We start from the raw sequence: 18,518 nt of genomic DNA on the forward strand, positions 1-18,518 counted from the left end.
CTGGGGAGCAAAATGTTATATAAAATAAATGCTGTATGTTGGTAGTAGTTTTAGCCCGGGGGAAAGGGGTGTTATGTCCCGAGCCTTTGCAAACGGCTCGGGCGTTTGCAGGCAGTCCCGGGCAGGTGCAAAGCTGCCCGGGACCAGACAGGCTGTCGCCAGCGCCGTGCGCATGCGCGGGTGCTGGCGCGGGAAAGTAACCCATTTACCCGGGAGTTGCCTATATAAGGGGCTGCGAGGCGTTTGGGCTGAGCTGAAGCCATCTTCCTGTAAGCTGAACGCTGAATAAAAGAACCTGAGAACTCCAGCTGCTTCTCGTGTCTGTTTTCCCGCCAAGGACGCAACATAGACCTTCCTTGATTCGTCTGCCACACCTGCTTCGCCCAGACTTTGTGCGCCAGAGGTGGGTGAAGAGTGCACGTTCCACGTTTGTGGCCCTGGTTTCACAACGGGTTATTGTTAAATGCGGGGACTGATTGGTTAGTCTAAAGAAAAGAAGAAACAGGGGTGGCATGATAGCAGCACCCCAGTATTTGAGGGCAGGACGAGAAACAATGGTTGGAAGCTGATCAAGGAGAGAAGCAACCTGGAATTAAGGAGAAACTTCCTGACAGTGAGGACAATCAACCAGTGGAACAGCTTGCCACCAGAAGTTGGGGGCGCTCCATCACTGGAGGTTTTTAAGAAGAGACTGGACAATCACCTGTCTAAAATGGGATAGGTTCTCCTGCTTGAGCAGGGGGCTGGACTAGAGGATCTCCAAGGTCCCGTCCAGCTCTATTCCATTCCATTCCATCTTCTCTTCTCTTCTCTTCTCTTCTCTTCTCTTCTCTTCTCTTCTCTTCTCTTCTCTTCTCTTCTCCTCTCCTCTCCTCTCCTCTCCTCTCCTCTCCTCTCCTCTCTAATACAGAATAGAATAGAATATAGAATAGAATTAAAATAATAGAATAGAATATAGAATGGAATAGAATAGAATTCAGAATAGAATAGGAATATTATGTAGAATAGAATAGAATAGAATAGAATAGAATAGAATAGAATAGAATAGAATAGAAGCTGGAAGGGACCTTGGAGGTCTTCTAGTCCAGCCCCCTGCTGTTGAAGTCCACCAGTCATAAAGGGGGCCATAGTTCCCCCATGCTGGCTTAGGAATTCTGGGAGTTGAAGTCCACAAGTCACGAAGGGGCCGTAGTTCCCCCATGCTGGCTGAGGAATTCTGGGAGTTGAAGTCCACAAGTCACGAAGGGGCCGTAGTTCCCCCATGCTGGCTGAGGAATTCTGGAAGTTGAAGTCCACAAGTCACGAAGGGGACATAGTTCCCCCATGCTGGCTGAGGAATTCTGGGAGTTGAAGTCCACAAGTCACGAAGGGGCCATAGTTCCCCCATGCTGGCTGAGGAATTCTGGGAGTTGAAGTCCACCAGTCATGAAGGGGGCCATAGTTCCCCCATGCTGGCTGAGGAATTCTGGGAGTTGAAGTCCATGAGTCATAAAAGAGCCAAGGTTGCCCACCCCTGCCTTAGGCTGTCTGCAAGGAGTAGGGGTCCTTCCATTCCCCACCATGCAGGCAGAGCTGAAGAAACTTCTTGGAGAACAGAAATTTCTTCGAAAGAAAAACCAGGAAGTCTAAATGTAATTTGAAGAGAATTAGGATTAAGGAATGATTGAAATATTGAGGGGAAATTAAGCTTAAATAAGAACTTTGAAAAAAGGATATATGCCGACCTAACAAATCAACTTTCACAAATATAAGTGAAATATAAACGGATTAGAAAAGATGTTATGGATAGATGTCATAAGATAGATAAGCAGTATAGCATTTTTATAATATATGAAATAGGAAAACATTGGGATGATGTACTTAAATGGAAAATGTGGATATTTAGATGTTAAATACTGAGAAAAACTGTTTGAATATTAAGGAGAAATTAAGCTCAAACAAGATTTATGAAAATAGGATACAATATATGGTGAAGCAATGATTTTTATAAAAATAATGCAAGTTGGTAAGAAAAAAAAAGTCACCTATGGACGCTATTATTGTTGGTCTAAACATGGAGGAAAATGTTTATATTTAATCATTTATGCGTTGAAAATATTAAAAATTATATTTGCTTAAGGTTGAAGGAGAATACTATTGGGAGAAGAGAAGATCAAAGAAATATACTATTAATCATACTAATTATGGAAGTATAACAATTAATTATTATTGACCGTTAATTAACTACTGTGTTTTTTCTAAAAAAAAAAAATTATGAACCAAGACAGCACGCTGCACACCAGGCGCTAAGGATTGTTATTGTAAAAAATTAATAAAACTTTGGATTTTTTTAAAAAAGAAAAAGCAGGAAATCCCACAACCTCCTGGAGAAACACACCTTTGGATCTGTAGAAGAGAGTGAGCTTGAGATACAGTTTTTCAACCTTGCCAACTTTTAAGGCGGGTGGACGTCAACTCCCAGAATTCCTCAGCCAGCTGTCCTGGTTGGGGAATTCTGGGAGTTGAAGTCCACAAGTTGCCAAGATTGGAGACCCCGATCTAGAGACGGACCAGAGAAAGACGCTGCTGCACTGGGACCCTTCTGGGTGGCCTGGCAGAGAAGCTGACACTCTTCCGGCTGCTCCAGGTCAAAGCTGCAGGATTTGGGGGTGATGCTGATTGAAGATGATTAGGGGACTGGAGGCTAAAGCATACAAGGAACGGCTGCTGGAATTGGGTCTGTCCAGTTTAATGAAGAGAAGGACGAGGGGGGACATGATAGCAGTCTTCCAGTATCTCAGGGGCTGCCATAAAGAAGAGGGAATCAAGCTATTTTCCAAAGCGCCTGAAGGCCGGACAAGAAGCAACAGATGGAAACTCATTAAGGAGAGAAGCAACCTAGAACTAAGGAGAAACATAATAAAAATAATAATAATAATAATAATAATAATAATAATAATAATAATAATAATAGACTGGGAAAAAGCAAGCAAGGGTAGTACCAATAGTCATAGGCGCCTTGGGTGCAATCCCAAAACAACTGGAGCACCACTTGAACACCATTGGCATTGACAAATTCGCTATTAGTCAATTGCAAAAGGCGGCCTTATTAGGAACTGCTTCCATCCTGCGACGATATCTGTAATACCATCAAACATCCACATCTGCCTATCCCAGGTCCTGGGTAAGGACTCGATAGGTAGACAAAATGCCAAATCCAGTCTGAACATCTGGCTGACTGTGCGATGATCAATAATAATAATAATAATATAACAACAACATCTGCCAGACTATCCCACCTCCTTTACATGGATGATCTGAAGCTGTATGGAAAAACATCATCTGAAATAGAATCGCTGCTCAACACTGTCCGTATATATAGCCAAGATATTGTAATGGAGTTTGGCTTGGACAAATGTGCCACACTTACTATCAAACAAGGAAAAATAGTGAAAACTGAAGGAATCAAGATGCCCCACGAAAATAACATTAAGAGTCTGGATGAGGAAGAGTACTACAAATACTTGGGTATCCTTCAAGCTGACAACATCAAGCACACTGAAGTCAAGAAAAAGATTAGAGGTGAATACATCAAGAGAGTGAAGAAGATCTTAAAGTCCAAACTCAATGGAGGAAATACCATAAAGGCAATCAATACCTGGGCAATTCCAGTCATTAGGTACACAGCTGGAATAGTGGACTGGACTCAAGCAGAACTAAAAGCAATGGATAGGCAGACCAGAAAAATAATGACAATGAATCATGCCCTTCATCCACGCAGTGACATTGATAGACTTTATCTACCAAGGCAAATAGGTGGGCGTGGAATGCTACAAGTACATCAGATGGTTGAAGAAGAAAAAATGGCTTTGGAAGAATATCTGAAGGACAGTGATGAAGATGCACTGAAATTAGTATATCAGGAAGGCTTACTGACTACTGGAGAGACCAAACTGGCCTACAAGAAAGACCAAATGAAGAACAGAATAGAGGCATGGGAAGACAAAGCACTACATGGCCAATACATTAAAAAAATAGCTGGGAAAGCAGATATTAACAAGACCTGGCAATGGCTAAGAGCAGGAAAATTGAAGAAAGAGACCGAGGGACTAATTCTGGCAGCATAAGACCAAGCCTTAAGGACAAATGCATACAAAGTCAAAATTGAGAAGACAGCAACAGACAGTAAGTGCCGCCTATGCAAAGAAGCTGAAGAAACAGTGGACCACCTGGTAAGCTGTTGCAAGAAGATCGCACAGACTGACTACAAGCAGCAGCATGACAAAGTAGCAACAATGGTGCATTGGAAGATCTGCAAAAAATATCATTTGCCTGTAAGCAAAAACTGGTGGGATCATAAAATAGAGAAAGTCATAGAAAATGATAAAATTAAACTGCTCTGGGACTTCAGAATTCAAACAGACAAGCACCTGCAACATAACACCCCAGACTTAACAATTGTCGATAAGAAAGACAAAAAAGTCTGGATAGTGGACGTGGCAGTGCCTGGAGATAGCAGAATAGAAGAGAAAGAACTGGAGAAGATGGAGAAGATAACAAAATACAAAGACCTACAAATAGAAATAGAAAGACTGTGGCAAAAGCAAGCAAGGGTAGTACCAATAGTAATAGGCTCCTTGGGTGCAATCCCAAAACAACTGGAGCACCACTTGAACACCATTGGCATTGACAAATTCGCTATTAGTCAATTGCAAAAGGCGGCCTTACTAGGAACTGCTTCCATCCTGCGACGATACCTGTAATACCATCAAACATCCACATCTGCCTATCCCAGGTCCTGGGTAAGGACTCGATAGGTAGACAAAATGCCAAATCCAGTCTGAACATCTGGCTGACAGTGTGATGATCAATAATAATAATAATAAAGATGGAAGGGACCTTGGAGGTCATTGAGTCCAACCCCCTGCTCGGGCAGGAAACCCTACATCATTTCGGCAATGAGAACAATTAACCAGTTGAACAACCTGCCTCCAGAAGCAGTAAATGCTCCAACACTGGAAGTTTTTAAGAAGAAACTGGACAGCCATTTGTCCGAAATGGTATACAGTTACCTGCCTGAGCAGTGGGTTGGACTTGATGACCTCCAAGGTCCCTTCCAACTTTATGATGATGATGATGATGAAAAGGGGGGCAGCTCTGGGCCCTAGAAGACATTTGGCTCTGCACAAGTATGCCTGGCGGGGCAGGGCGTTCCTTGCAGATGGCCCAAGAAGGAGTCAAGGAGCGGGTGGCATCTTTCTGGGCAGCGCCAGAAGGATGAAGCCGGTTATCGGTGTCCAGCTGCTGTTCATCTTTCTCCCGTTATCCAGCCGGACCTCCCGCCCTGCCCACGAGGCCCCCACCACCTGCTTCTCTCCAGATAAGGACCCCCCCCAACGATGAGTCCAAACAGGACCGTATCCTGCCTTATCAGTAGCTCCACCCGGGATGCCCCACCCGAGAGGGAGCTGCCCCCCCCCCCGAGCAGAAGCCGGTGTCGCTAGTCCGGCGTTATCGGAGGAGGCAGAGACCCAGCTGCCCTTCACCCCCCCCTCCGCTCGGCTCTGTTGGCCACCGCTGCTCCTAGTACCGTTCCAGCCAGATGGGTGACTTCCAACTCCCAGAATTCAGCGGGCAGGGGAATCATAGAATCATGGGATTGGAAGGGACCTTGGAGGTCTTCTAGTCCAACCCCAGGGTCAAGCAAGAGACCCTAGGGCAAGAGTAGGCAACCTTGGCTCTTTTATGACACGTGGACTTCAACTCTCAGAATTCCTGAGCCAGCATGGCTCAACTTGGAAACTTCTCCCTTTCCCCTCAGCATGGCTGGCTCAGGAATTCTGGGAGTTGAAGTCCACCAGTCATGAAGGGGGCTATAGTTCCTCCATGCTGGCTCAGGAATTCTGGGAGTTGGAAGTCCATGAGTCATAAAAGAGCCAAGGTTGCGTACCCTTGCCCTAGACAAATGGCTGTCCAATCTTTTCTTAAAACCTTCCAGGGTTGGAGCACCCACAACTTCTGGAGGCAAGGAGTTCCACTGGTTAATCGTTCTCCATCAGGAAATTCCTCCTCCATATATCGAATATGGATCTCAGAATACAGAATACAGTATAATAGAGTTGGAATGGACCTTAGAGGTCATCTAGTCCAACCCCCTGCTCGGGCAGGAAACCCTACACCATTTCAGACAAATGGCTGTCCAGTCTCTTCTTAAAAACTTCCAGCATTGGAGCATTCACCGCTTCTGGAGGCAGGTTGTTCCACTGGTTAATTGTTCTGTCAGAAAGTTTCTCCTTAGTTCCAGGTTGCTTCTCTCCTGGATTAGTTTCCATCCGTTGTTTCTCGTCCTGCCCTCTGGGGCTTTGGACAATAGGCTGACACCCCCCCCCCCTTCTTCTTTGGGGCAGCCCCTCAAACATTGGAGCGCTGCTAACACGTCACTCCAATTCCTTCTTTTCTCTAGCCCTGCAATTCCTTCTCCGCGTTTTAGCCTCCAGGATCATCTTTCTTGCATCTTCTCTGCGTTCTTCCTTAAGAGTTTTGGCATCTTTTTTTTGCAATTCACGGTGAGCAAAACTGGACGCAGCGTATCAAGTGTGAAGTCGATGCTTCGTAAAGTTGCCGAGGCAGGACCTCAGTGGACCTCTAGCCATAATAAGAGCAGGGGTCCCCAAACTTGGCAACTGGCTGGGGAATTCTGGGAGTTGAAGTCCACCAGTCTTAAAAGTGGCCAGGTTTTGAGACCGCCCCCCCCCCAGCAATTAGGGGGCTCTCCAAATCGGAGCCCACCTTCGGGCGAAGTCTCAGCAGCGGAGCAAAAGGGGCAGAGCCAAGGAAGGGGGTCTTTGTCCCCAAAGTGCTTTTTTTCCCCTTTCCTTTTTTCACACATCCCCATCCCCAACGGCCTGGGCCCGTCTCCAACAGTGAAGGCACCCAGGGCAGAACACATCCTGCAGCCAAGGAGACTCCATGCACCTTTGCACCACTCAGGGGACCCTGAGGACACAGGTACACCTCCAAGTGGCCTCAACGACTCTAAAAGGAGGCAAATGACCGGCGGTCTGCAAGGAGTATAAATCCTTCTGTTCCCCTTGAAGACATTTCACTTCTCATGCAAGAAGCATCTTCGGCTCTGACTGGATGGTATGGATTTATACTCCTTGCAGACAGCTGGTCATTCGCCTCCTTTTAGAGCAGTGGTTCTCAACTTTTTTAATGCCGCGACTCCCAACCGGTCGTAAGTCGAGGACTACTCAACCGGTCGTAAGTCGAGGACTACTCAAGTGGTGCAGCACTGTTGGCAGAATGGGACTTTTGGCGGGCTCAGCAGGGCAGAGACAGCCTGGACAATTCCTATTTGCTTTTGAAAGCCAATAGAATAAAAGGGAGTAGCACAGCTAAGGAAAAGGGGAAAAAAATGGCAGACTGCGTTGTTTGGCGACCCCCGTGAAATGGTCCCGACCCACAGGTTGAGAACCACTGTTTTAGAGAGTCGTTGAGGCCACCTGGAGGTTGACCTGTGTCCTCAGAGTCACCTGAGGGGTGCAAATGGGGGTGGAATTCCTTTCAACAGTTCCAAGAAGGCTCTACCCCCATCTGTGCTTCTGAGGACACAGGTACGCCTCCAAGTGGCCTCAACGACCCTCTAAAAGGATGCAAATGACCAGCTGTCTGCAAGGAGTATAAATCCTTCCGTTTCCCTTGAAGACGTTTCCCTTCTCATCCAAGAAGCATCTTCGGCTCTGATTGGATGGTATGGAAGGATTTATACTCCTTGCAGACAGCTGGTCATTTGCACTCTTTCAGAGTCACTGAGGCCACCTGGAGATTTACCTGCACCTGAGGGGTGCAAATGGGTGTAGAGTTCCTTTCAGCAATTCCAAGAAGGCTCTACAGCCATCTGCACTTCTGAGGACACAGGCAAGCCTCCAAGTGGCCTCAACGACCCTCTAAAAGGATGCAAATGACCAGCTGTCTGCAAGGAGTATAAATCCTTCCGTTTCCCACCATCCAGCCAAAGCCGAAGATGCTTCTAGGATGAGAAGCGACACGTCTTCAAAGAAAAACAAGTCCAGTTGCCTCTTGGAAAAGGCATCTTTGGGACGACCCTGGCCTGGATGGTGGAGAGTCTCTATAGACAAGGGGGTCTTTGGCCAGACAGGAGAAGAAGGTGGCGGCCCTCAGACCCCCCCTATGTTCCTGCCAGAAGCCCCCCCCCTCAGAGTCAAGACCAGGAGCAAGGTCCTTTAGCAAGGTCACAACTTTATTGTCCATTATAATTTCACATTTGGCTAAATGAGAGTTCCTGGCCACCTCTGGCCAGGGCAGCAGCCATGCACCACGCCCAAGCGGGGGGGGGGGGGGGAAGCAGGCAGCTTCTGTAGGGGGAGGGGGCTGGCCCAGGGGCTGCAGAAGGAGCAGTGGGGGGGGGAGGAAGGATTCGGCTACTTCCAGAGGCTGAGCAGGCCACCCCGCAAGGACTTCAGCCTTCCAAAATGGACTCGTTCACCCCCCCCCGGCACAAACCCCTGCCGAGGACCCATATTCACAGTGTGGGCGGTGCGAACCCCCCAAAATCCAGGGTGCCCCACTTCTCTCTCTGCCTTGGCAGTGGAGAGTGGGAGGGGGCAGAGGTGCCCCCAAGTTAGAAACAGGGTGGATCCCTTCTCCTGCAGGCAGGAAACCCCTTGCATGGGCTGGAGAGGAGGGATGAAGCCAGCCAGGCAACACCAGGGACAGCTGCCCTCCAGCCTCAGCGTGGAGGCCTGACCTTTCTCGAGGGGGCGTCAACCCAAGATGGAGGCCCCCAAAAGTAGGGCAAGAGGAGGGGGTATTGGCTGTTGGGGGGGAGACCCCGGGGATTCCTTGGCTGCCAGCCCTCTGGGTCAAAGGCCACCCCCGGAAGCTGCCCGGGTCAAAACTAGCGCTGGTGAGGAAGGGGTATGGCCTGGAGGAGCCCCCCCCCCGCCCACCCTTCCAGGGTTTCCGAGGCACGCAAAGGAGGAGGAGGAGGAGGACGGGGGGGGGGGTTTGGCAGCATGCAACGTCTGTGATCCAGACTGACCGATCAGGCACTTTCGCGGGGCAGGTGGGCCGAAGGGGAGGCAGTTCCACTGGATACAGGCCAAGCTGCGGACGGCTGGTGAGGGGTGGGCTCTGGGAGGCCAGACCCCCGCTAGGAGGAGCCAACAGACCCGGGGAAAAAAAAAAAACAGGCACCATCCGGAGACAAGGGGGGGCGGGACATGAGGTCAGGGCCTATGGGACCCCCAGCCAAAGCTGTCCGTCAAAATACTGCCCCGGCCCACCACCTCCTTTTCTGGGCACCAGGGCAGACCCTGCGGTCGGGGGGGGGGGCTCCAAGGCGGCCCACCCACTGGAGGGACCGAGAGGATGAGGGGAGGCCAGAGACCCTCCAGGTGTGAGTGCCTGAAGGGGGTGGGGAGTGGCTCTGGAGGGGTCAGGCCAGGTGAGGGGGGGCTCCTTCTGGGCAAGCAAGGGTCTGTGTGGGGTGGGGGTGGCGGGTGCAGGCAGTCAAGGCACGAAATTGGAGGTGGGGGCCGAGCAGGAGGGTGGGAGGTGTTTGGCTAGCACGACACAGAGCAGAGAAACGACTGACTCGGGAGACAAAGTCTCCTAGAAATGCGAGGACTGCTGGGGGTGGGGGGGACGTCCGTGCTCCTCCCACGATTAAGGCACCCACCGAGAGGGGCTCCCCCACCCTCCCCTGCTGAACGCCACGACAGCAGCGGGTGGGAAGTGCATAATGGGAGGGGTGGTCTTCTTCAGCCGGCGGAGAGTCAGGCTTGCACGCCCGTGGCCTTCTGGATCAAGGGGATCTGCAGGAGAGAAGCAGCAGAGGACACCGCTGAACGCAGCCCTAAAAAGAAGGGGGGGGGCTCCAGGTCCTGGGACCCCCACCTGCATCGTCCCACGTCTCTCCTCTGTGGGATGGAGAGGAGCCCCCCTCCCCAAGAGCTCAGGTGGGACCCCCGCCTCCGGAAACTACGTCCCTGCATCCCCGGCCGAGTGCCGAGGGCGAGGAGGTGCCCGGCTCACCTTGGTCAGGTCGACTCCGGTGAGGGCATGCACAGAGGCCGGGATCTCGGCCAGGAGCCGGTTCACCTCCGATGTCATCTTGCTGTTCTCTCCGCTCAGGATGACGATCTCGCCCACCTTGGAGAGGGGGGCCGAGACCTTGGCCGCGATCTGTGGAGGGGTAACGGGGTGAGAGAGCTGGAAGGGACCTCGGAGGCCTTCTAGTCCAACCCCCTGCTGAAGCCGAAGACCCCAGGGACCATCCCAGACAGACGGCTGTCCACTCTCCTCTTCAAGGCCTCCGGGGATGGAGCAGCCGCAACTCCTGTTCCACTGACTAATTGTCCTCACTCTCTGGAAATTCCGCCTTGCTTCTACCTTGGATCGCGCTTAAGAGCCGGAAGGGACCTTGGAGGACATCTAGTCCAACCCCCTGCTCAGGCACGAGAGCCTAGGCCATTCCAGACAAATAGCTGTCCAGTGTACTCTTGAAAACCTCCAGTGTTGGAGCAGCCACAACTTCTGGAGGCAAGGAGTTCCACTGATGGTCCTCGCTGTTAGGAAGTTTCTCCTTAATTCCAGGTTGCTTTTCTCCTTGATTAGTCCCCATCCATTGCCCTCCCTCCCTCCCTTCCTTCCTTCCTTCCTTCCTTGCCCTGTCTCTCCCTTTCTTCCCTCCCTCCCCTGCCTCATCCCTCCCTCCCTTTTTCCTTCCTCCCTTCCTTGCCTCATCCCTCCCTTTCCTGTCCCTTTTTCCTTCCTTCCTTCCTTCCTTCCCTGCCCCATCCCCCCCTTTCCTGTCCTTTTCCTTCCTTCCTTTCCCATCCCTCCCTTTCCTGTCCTTTTCCTTCCTTCCCTGCCCCATCCCCCCCTTTCCTGTCCTTTTCCTTCCTTCCTTCCTCATCCCTCTCTTTCCTGTCCTTTTCCTTCCTTCCTTCCTTCCTTCCTTCCCTGCCCCATCCCTCCCTTTCCTGTCCTTTTCCTTCCTTCCTTTCCCATCCCCCCCTTTCCTGTCCTTTTCCTTCCTTCCTTCCTTCCCTGCCCCATCCCCCTTTCCTGTCCTTTTCCTTCCTTCCTTCCTCATCCCTCTCTTTCCTGTCCTTTTCCTTCCTTCCTTCCTTCCTTCCTTCCTTCCTTCCCTGCCCCATCCCTCCCTTTCCTGTCCTTTTCCTTCCTTCCTTCCTCATCCCTCCCTTTCCTGTCTTTTTTCTTCCTTCCTTCCTTCCTTCCCTTCCTTCCTTCTCTGCCCCATACCTCCCTTTCCTGTCCTTTTCCTTCCTTCCTTTCCCATCCCTCCCTTTCCTGTCCTTTTCCTTCCTTCCTTCCTTCCTCATCCCTCCCTTTCCTGTCCCTTTTTCCTTCCTTCCTTCCTTCCTTCCTTCCTTCCCTGCCCCATCCCCCCTTCTTTCTACCCTCCCTTCGTTCCCTGCCTCGTCCCTCTCTTTCTTCCCTCACCTTTTCCTTCCTCCCTCCCTCCCTTCCCTCCCTCCCTCTTCTCCTTATTTCCAGCTTGCTTCCCCCCTTGAATAGTTTCCCTCCATGGCTTCTTGTCCTGCCTTCTGGCGCTTTGGAGAACAGCCTGACCCCCTCCTCTTTTTTTAGCAGCCCCTCAAAGACTGGGCGCCTGCTGTCATGTCGCCCCCCCTGGTCCTTGTTTGCACCAAGGCGCTTGGCAGCTCCAGGGGGACGGCTGGGTGGGAGGGAAAGGGGGGCCCTGCCCTCCCCCACCCACCCACCAGGCCTGGCCGGGCCGGGCACTCACGTGGGGCAGGGCGTCCAGCACCAGCGCCATCTTGGCTGCCTCCCCGTACTGCTGGTAGGCCTCGGCCTTGAGCTTCATCTTCTCGGCCTCCGCCTTGCCAATGGCCTCAATCACCAGGGCCTCCGCCTCGCCGATCTTGCGGATCTTCTCTCCTTCGGCCTGGGCAATCAGCACCTGCTTCACCCTTAGGAGAGGGACAGAGAGAGAGAGAGAGACGGGCATTTTAGAAGAGAAATGAGCTGGAAGGGACCTCAGAGGTCTTCTAGTCCAGCCCTCCCCCCCCGCTCGAGCAGGAGAACCTATGCCAGTGGTTCTCAACCTTTTTAATGCTGCGACCCCCAACCGGTCGTAAGTCGAGGACTACTCAACTGGTCATAAGTCGAGGACTACTCCACTAGTGCAGCACCGTTTGCAGAATGGGACTTTTGGCGGGCTCAGCAGGGCAGAGACAGCCTGGACAATTCCTATTGGCTTTGGAAAGCCAATACAATTAGACTCTATTCAAGAGAGTCTCTTCTATTGGCTTTCAAAAGCCAATAGAATAAAAGGGAGTAGCACAGCTAAGGAAAAGGGGGGGGGGGGAAATGGCGGACTGCGTTGTTTGGCGACCCCCGTGAAATGGTCGTTCGGCCCCAAATGGGGTCCCGACCCACAGGTTGAGAACCACTGCCCTATGCCATCTCAGACGAGGGACTCTCCAGAAAGCTTTTGATGGCAGAAATGCGTTTAAAGAAAAGTTTTAGCGTTTTAAAAAGGGTGAGCAAAAGAAAAAGAAAAAAGAGAGTATTTTGCCCCGTTAAGGTCAAAGAATCTGAAAGAATGCAGTGAATCTCGTGAACCCAAAAACGGTGATAAGTTCGTAAAGATTATTAAACCGATCCATTTATTCGAAGAGCAGAATAGGTTTAAATGTGTATTTTTGTACTTGGATGTCAACTTCTGGATTTTGTTCTTGAGATGGAAAATAAAATGGAAGTTTTGACTTTGGTTTGGTTGATTAGATAAGGTGGGCCGTTATAGAAACGGCTAGTTATGTATTGATGTGTAAAAGCAGAAAGTTGAGGCTGAAGTGATTTTATCTTGAACTGTGCTAAAAAGAGTCGGAAGTCAGTGCCTTTTCTTTTTCTTTCTTTCTTTCTTTCTTTCTTTCTTTCTTTCTTTCTTTCTTTCTTTCTTTCTTTCTCTGTCTCTCTTTCTTTCCCTTGTACTTCCCATTCTCTTTTTTTTCTCCCTCTCCTTTTTCCTTCCCTAATTGTCCCTTATTTCTAATTTTTTTCTTGGTGTTTTATAAATTACAGTCGTGGCCAAAATTGGGGAAACCCTTTTGGGAAAAGTATATTTTTGAGGTTTGATGGCTTTTTTGGGGGGGAGTAGTACCATAAAATTATATATCAATGGAAAGATAATTTAATCAAGAATGTAATGCAACAAAGACTGTTCAATTATCTGTACTGTATTCTATAAAAAGTTATAGCCAAATAACCAGAAAAAGGAAGCACAACTTGCTTATGTTGATCTCAGGTAGCTTTCCTTCATCTGATTGTAGCCAATGAGCATGAGTGTTTAGAGAGCCAATTGGGTGTCATCTTGTTTTGGCCATGAGCCAATCAGATCACAGCAGGATCCAGTTATTGATGTCCTGTATTGAAGCTGAGAGGAGGACATTTGTCAGGGTATTATGTGATCGCTATCAAGTTGGTTGGGTTTTTTGGTGTTCTTTCATTTAGTGAGCTTGTAAAACCTAATAAAATTAAAGCAATGGTGCAAAGAGTTGACTGGTTGCCCAGAAAGCGATGTAAAATAGTGTTATATAATAATAATAATAATAATAATAATAATAACAACAACAACAACAACAACAACAACAACAACAACAACAACAACACCCCAGACTTAACAATTGTCGATAAGAAAGACAAAAAAGTCTGGATAGTGGACGTGGCAGTGCCTGGAGACAGCAGAATAGAAGAGAAAGAACTGGAGAAGATAACAAAATAAAAAGACCTACAAATAGAAATAGAAAGACTGTGGCAAAAGCAAGCAAGGTTAGTACCAATAGTAATAGGCTCCTTGGGTGCAATCCCAAAACAACTGGAGCACCACTTGAACACCATTGGCATTGACAAATTCGCTATTAGTCAATTGCAAAAGGCGGCCTTACTAGGAACTGCTTCCATCCTGCGACGATATCTGTAATACCATCAAACATCCACATCTGCCTATCCCAGGTCCTGGGTAAGGACTCGCTAGGTAGACAAAATGCCAAATCCAGTCTGAACATCTGGCTGACTGTGCGATGATCCATAATAATAATAATAATAATAATAATAATAATAATAATAATAATAATAATAATAATGTTGGAAGGGACCTTGGAGGTCATCTAGTCCAACCCCCTGCTCAGGCAGGAAACCCTATACCATTTCAGACAAATGGCTGTCCGGTCTCTTCTTAAAAACTTCCAGTGTTGGAGCATTCACCGCTTCTGGAGGCAGGTTGTTCCACTGGTTAATTGTTCTAACTGTCAGGAAGTTTCTCCTTAGTTCTAGGTTGCTTCTCTCCTTGATCAGTTTCCACCCGTTGCTTCTTGTCCTGCCTTCAGGTGCTTTGGAAAATAGCTTGACTCCCTCTTCTTTATGGCAGCCCCTGAGATCTTGGAACACTGCTATCATGTCCCCCCTCATCCTTCTCTTCATTAAACTAGACATACCCAATTCCAACAGCCGTTCCTTATATGCTCCAGTTCCCTAATCATCTTTGTTGCTCTTCTCTGTACTCTTTCTACAGTCTCAACATCTTTTTTACATCGTGGTGACCAAAATTGGATGCAGGATTCCAAGTGTGGCCTTACCAAGGCCTTGTAAAGTGGTATTAACCCTTCACGTGATCTTGATTCTCTCCCTCTGTTAATGCAGCCTAGCACTGTGTTGGCCTTTTCGGCAGCTGCAGCACACGGCTGGCTCCTATTTAGGTGATTGTCCACTAGGACTCCGAGGTCCCTCTCACAGTTACTACTATTGAGATTATTAAGTGAACAAGGCTACAGTTATAAAGAAATTAGAAGAAACACGGGTGGAAACTTAACCAAAGGTGGCATTTCTCCTGTGCACTTTTTCCCAAAAGGTTTCCACCATTTTGGCCACTACTGTAAATAAATAAATAAATAAATAAATGGGAGGAAGAGACGGGCACTCATTAAGTGACCCAGGGCATCCTGGCTTCCTCATGCAGGTCAGAGGGACTCTTTGATATCACATAAGCTACAGGTAACGGCCACAGCAAAGCCCCAAGTTTTCGTCGCTAAGCGAGGCAGTCGTTAAGTGAACGGCGCTTCGTTTTACGACCTTGTTTTTGCCACCGTCGTCAAGGGGATCGCTGCAGCTGTTAAGTGGATCCTGGCTCCCCCCACTGGCTTTGCTGGTCGGAAGATCACAAAAGGGGATGGCGTGACACCCCCTCCCCCGGGGGACGTGGCGACCGTCATAAATATGAATTGGCCGCCAAGCGCCTCAATTTTTTGATCACATGATCACAGGGCCGTGAAGCCTGAAAAATGTCCGTAAGGTGCTTTTTCTGGGGGTCCATTTTTTTTAAATGCCGTTGTAACTAACCTTGAATGGTCACTAAAAGGACCGTCGTAAGTCAGGGACGGCCTGCAATTGGCCTCTTGGGAGGGCTTTTCAGAATATCAAAAGAGGTCTGGCTGATCTGAAGCAGCGGAACTCCTTGCCTCCAGAAGCGGTGAATGCTCCAAGACTGGAAGTTTTTAAGAAGAGACTGGACCGCCATTTGTCTCAAATTGTATAAGGTTTCCCGCCTGAGCAGGGGGTTGGACTAGATGACCTCCAAGGTCCCTTTCAACTGTATTATTATTATTATTATTTTGGGGGGGCAGAGGCAAAGAAGCAAAGACGACACCCCTTGGAGACCCTCCCCACCCAACGTGGGTCGCTACTCAAGGGTCCTGGGGAGATTCGGGGTGATCCTCAAGCAGGGTTGGGGGGGTGCCCCGTGAAACCGTCCCCCTCCCCCCCGAGCCAGGCCTGCCGCCCCCCCCGCCCCGCTCTCACTTCTCCCCCTCGGCGATCTCCTGCATGCGGTGGGCCTCGGCTTCGGCCGGCAGCCGGACAGTGGCAATGAGTTCCTTGTCCATCCGCAAGATCTCCTTCTCCTCCACGTCGATCTGCCTCCGGCGCTGGACCACCTCGATCTCAATCTCCTCCTGGCGGATCTTCTGCTGCTCCTTGGCGCCCTGCAGCTCGTAGGCCAGCTGAGCCTGGGCCGACTGTCGGGGAGGGGAGGGGGGGAAGAGGAGGAGGTCAGACCAGGGAAGAGCCACTGTTGAGGGTAAAGGTTTGCTCTGTGGGGGGGGGGAGAGGGGGGGAAAGGGTGGCTTCCCAAACATTTGTGGAAAGGAGGAGAAGGGGGGAGGAGGGGAGGAGGAGGACTGTGGGGTCCTTGGTGCCCTCTGAGCTGGGTGTTTTCTTGCAGACGTTTCATGACCCAAACTAGGGAACATCATCAATGCTAGAAGGGAGGGGGGTTTGCAGAAAGAGTGGGGGGGGGAAGAGGAGGAGGACGAGGACTGTGGGGTCCTCCTTGCCCTCTGAGCTGGGTAGTTTCCTTGCAGACATTTCATGACCCAACCAGGGAACATCATCAGGGCTAGAAGGGAGAGGAGGAGGAGGAGAAAGAAGACGAAGACGAAGAAGAAGAAGAAAAAATAGAAAGGAGGAGGAGGAGGAGGAAGAGAAGAAGAAGAAGAGAAAGAAGAGAAAGAAAGAAGAAAAGAAAGAAGAGGAAGAAGAAGAAGAGAAAGAAGAAAAGAAAGAAGAAGAAGGAGGAGGAGAAGGAGAAGAAGAAAAAAAGAAAGAAAGAAAAGAAAGAAGAAGAAGAAGGAGGAGGAGAAGGAGGAGGAAGAAGAAGAAAAGAAAGAAGAAAAGAAGGAGAAGAAAAGAAAGAAAGAAGAAAAGAAAAAAGAAGGAGGAGGAGGAGGAAGAAAAAGAAGAAGAGGAAGAGAAAGAAAGAAGAAAGAAGAAGAAGGAGGAGGAGGAGGAGAAGGAGGAAGAAGAAGAAAAGAAAGAAAGAAGAAGGAGAAGAAGAGAAGAAGAGAAAGAAAGAAGAAAAGAAAGAAGGAGGAGGAGGAGGAGAAAGAAGAAGAAGAGGAAGAAGAAGAAGAAGAAGAAAAAGAAGAAGAAGAAGAAGAAGAAGAAGAAGAAGAAGAAGAAGAAGAAGAAGAAGAAGAAAAGAAGAAGAAGAAGAGGAAGAGGGGGAGGAGGAGGACTGTGGGGTCCTGGGTGCTCTCTGAGCTCGGCTGTTTTCTTGTAGACGTTTCATGACCCAACTAGGTCACATCATCAGTGCAAGGTTTGCTGTACATTTATATTCCAGGGTCTTCTTGCCCTGTCTGTGTGGGCGGGAGTGCTCTTTTCTTTTTGGCGGTTCCTTAATTAAGGAACTGCCAGAGAATTCCTGGGAGCCTGGCACCCAGAGAAATCTGCCATTAATGGGCACACTGAGAGAAAGAACATTTAACACAACAACATTCGCCTTCAGATGTCACGTTTAATTCCACTGAAAAGGAACAGAAGGGACTGCTTAATTACAGCTTTCATTAAAAAGAATAAAGAAAGGATCTTCTTTAATCTCTTTTAAAATGGAGACATTTTACTCTCACTTAAATGGCAAGCTTATACTGGAAAAGATTTATGAGGCTGCTGAAGAAATACGTGCTATAAGGAAAAGGATTACTACAGAACGAAGAGTCAACTCTACCCAAAACTCTCAAACTGACTTTCAGATCACATCTGTTTATTCTACAATCCAAAACATAACCAGAAGAGGAACTAAGGGAGATTAAAGAGGAATTTGCTACATTGAAAGAGATGACCACCGAACTAAGAACCAGAAATTCTTCTTTAAATCTTAAAATTGACTCTCAGACTACATCTGACTATTCTACAAACCAAAATACACTAGGAGATGACTTCATTGAGAATTCAGAGGAACTTAGTTCACCGTACAAGCATCTTATCTGTATATTTTTGAGGATCAGAAAAAGCAAAGACTGAGATTTGAACCTTTAAAGCAGCGAGGCTTCAAGGATAAGAGAAATAGTTGATTTGGTTCCTGACCGACAATACTCTTGGTTTCAGTATAGACAATTGTTAGATAGATGGAGTTTAGATCAAAAAGTTGGTATTACTTTAGAAGATGTGAAATTGATAAAACAAATTAGAGATCAAAGTCGAACTCATATAAAGAGAATTTATAATGTATTAGTGGAATTGGATTCAGAGACGGAATTAAGCAAAGATTGTACGATAAAATGGGCCCAAAATTTTCAAGAGCCGATATTATGAGATACATGGGAGGCAATCTGGGTTGGGAATGTGAAGTTTAGTCAGGCTCAAAATTTACGAGAAAATTTTTATAAAATGTTTTATAGGTGGCATTTGGATCCACAAAAATTGTCTCGCATGTATCCTAATTTACAGCCTAAGTGTTGGAGATGTGGTTGCTTAGATGCAACCTATTATCATATTTAATGGACCTGTACAAATATAAAAGCTTTTTGGATTAAGATTTGGTGGAACATTCAGAAGATTTTTAATAGAAAGATAAAGTTTACACCACAATTGTTTTTGTTAGGTATTATTGAAGGTTGTGATGTTAAAGAAACTATTTTAATGTTGAATCTTATTACGGCGGCAAGGCTATTGGTTGGGCAATATTGGAA

The 18,518-nt window shown here is 48.3% G+C and overlaps 1 protein-coding gene across 5 annotated transcripts in view; it reads right to left on the bottom strand.

Annotated features, from left to right (window-relative positions):
* Positions 1–8,224: 8,224 nt before the first annotated feature.
* Positions 8,225–18,518, bottom strand: part of FLOT2 (flotillin 2) — a 51,968-nt gene continuing 41,674 nt past the window's right edge. For all 5 annotated transcript variants that reach the window (XM_039365519.1, XM_039365517.1, XM_039365518.1 and 2 more), the window contains 4 exons: positions 15,850–16,064; positions 11,780–11,963; positions 10,039–10,188; positions 8,225–9,818 (listed from right to left, as the gene is read on the bottom strand). In XM_039365519.1, coding sequence (XP_039221453.1) covers positions 9,780–9,818; positions 10,039–10,188; positions 11,780–11,963; positions 15,850–16,064 — 588 coding nt within the window. In that variant the 3' untranslated portion in view covers positions 8,225–9,779. The remainder of the gene's footprint in view (positions 9,819–10,038; positions 10,189–11,779; positions 11,964–15,849; positions 16,065–18,518) is intronic.

The sequence above is a fragment of the Crotalus tigris genome, unplaced genomic scaffold (assembly GCF_016545835.1).
Source record: "Crotalus tigris isolate CLP2741 ecotype Arizona unplaced genomic scaffold, ASM1654583v1 scf7180000020104.566533, whole genome shotgun sequence".
Taxonomy (NCBI): domain Eukaryota; kingdom Metazoa; phylum Chordata; class Lepidosauria; order Squamata; family Viperidae; genus Crotalus; species Crotalus tigris.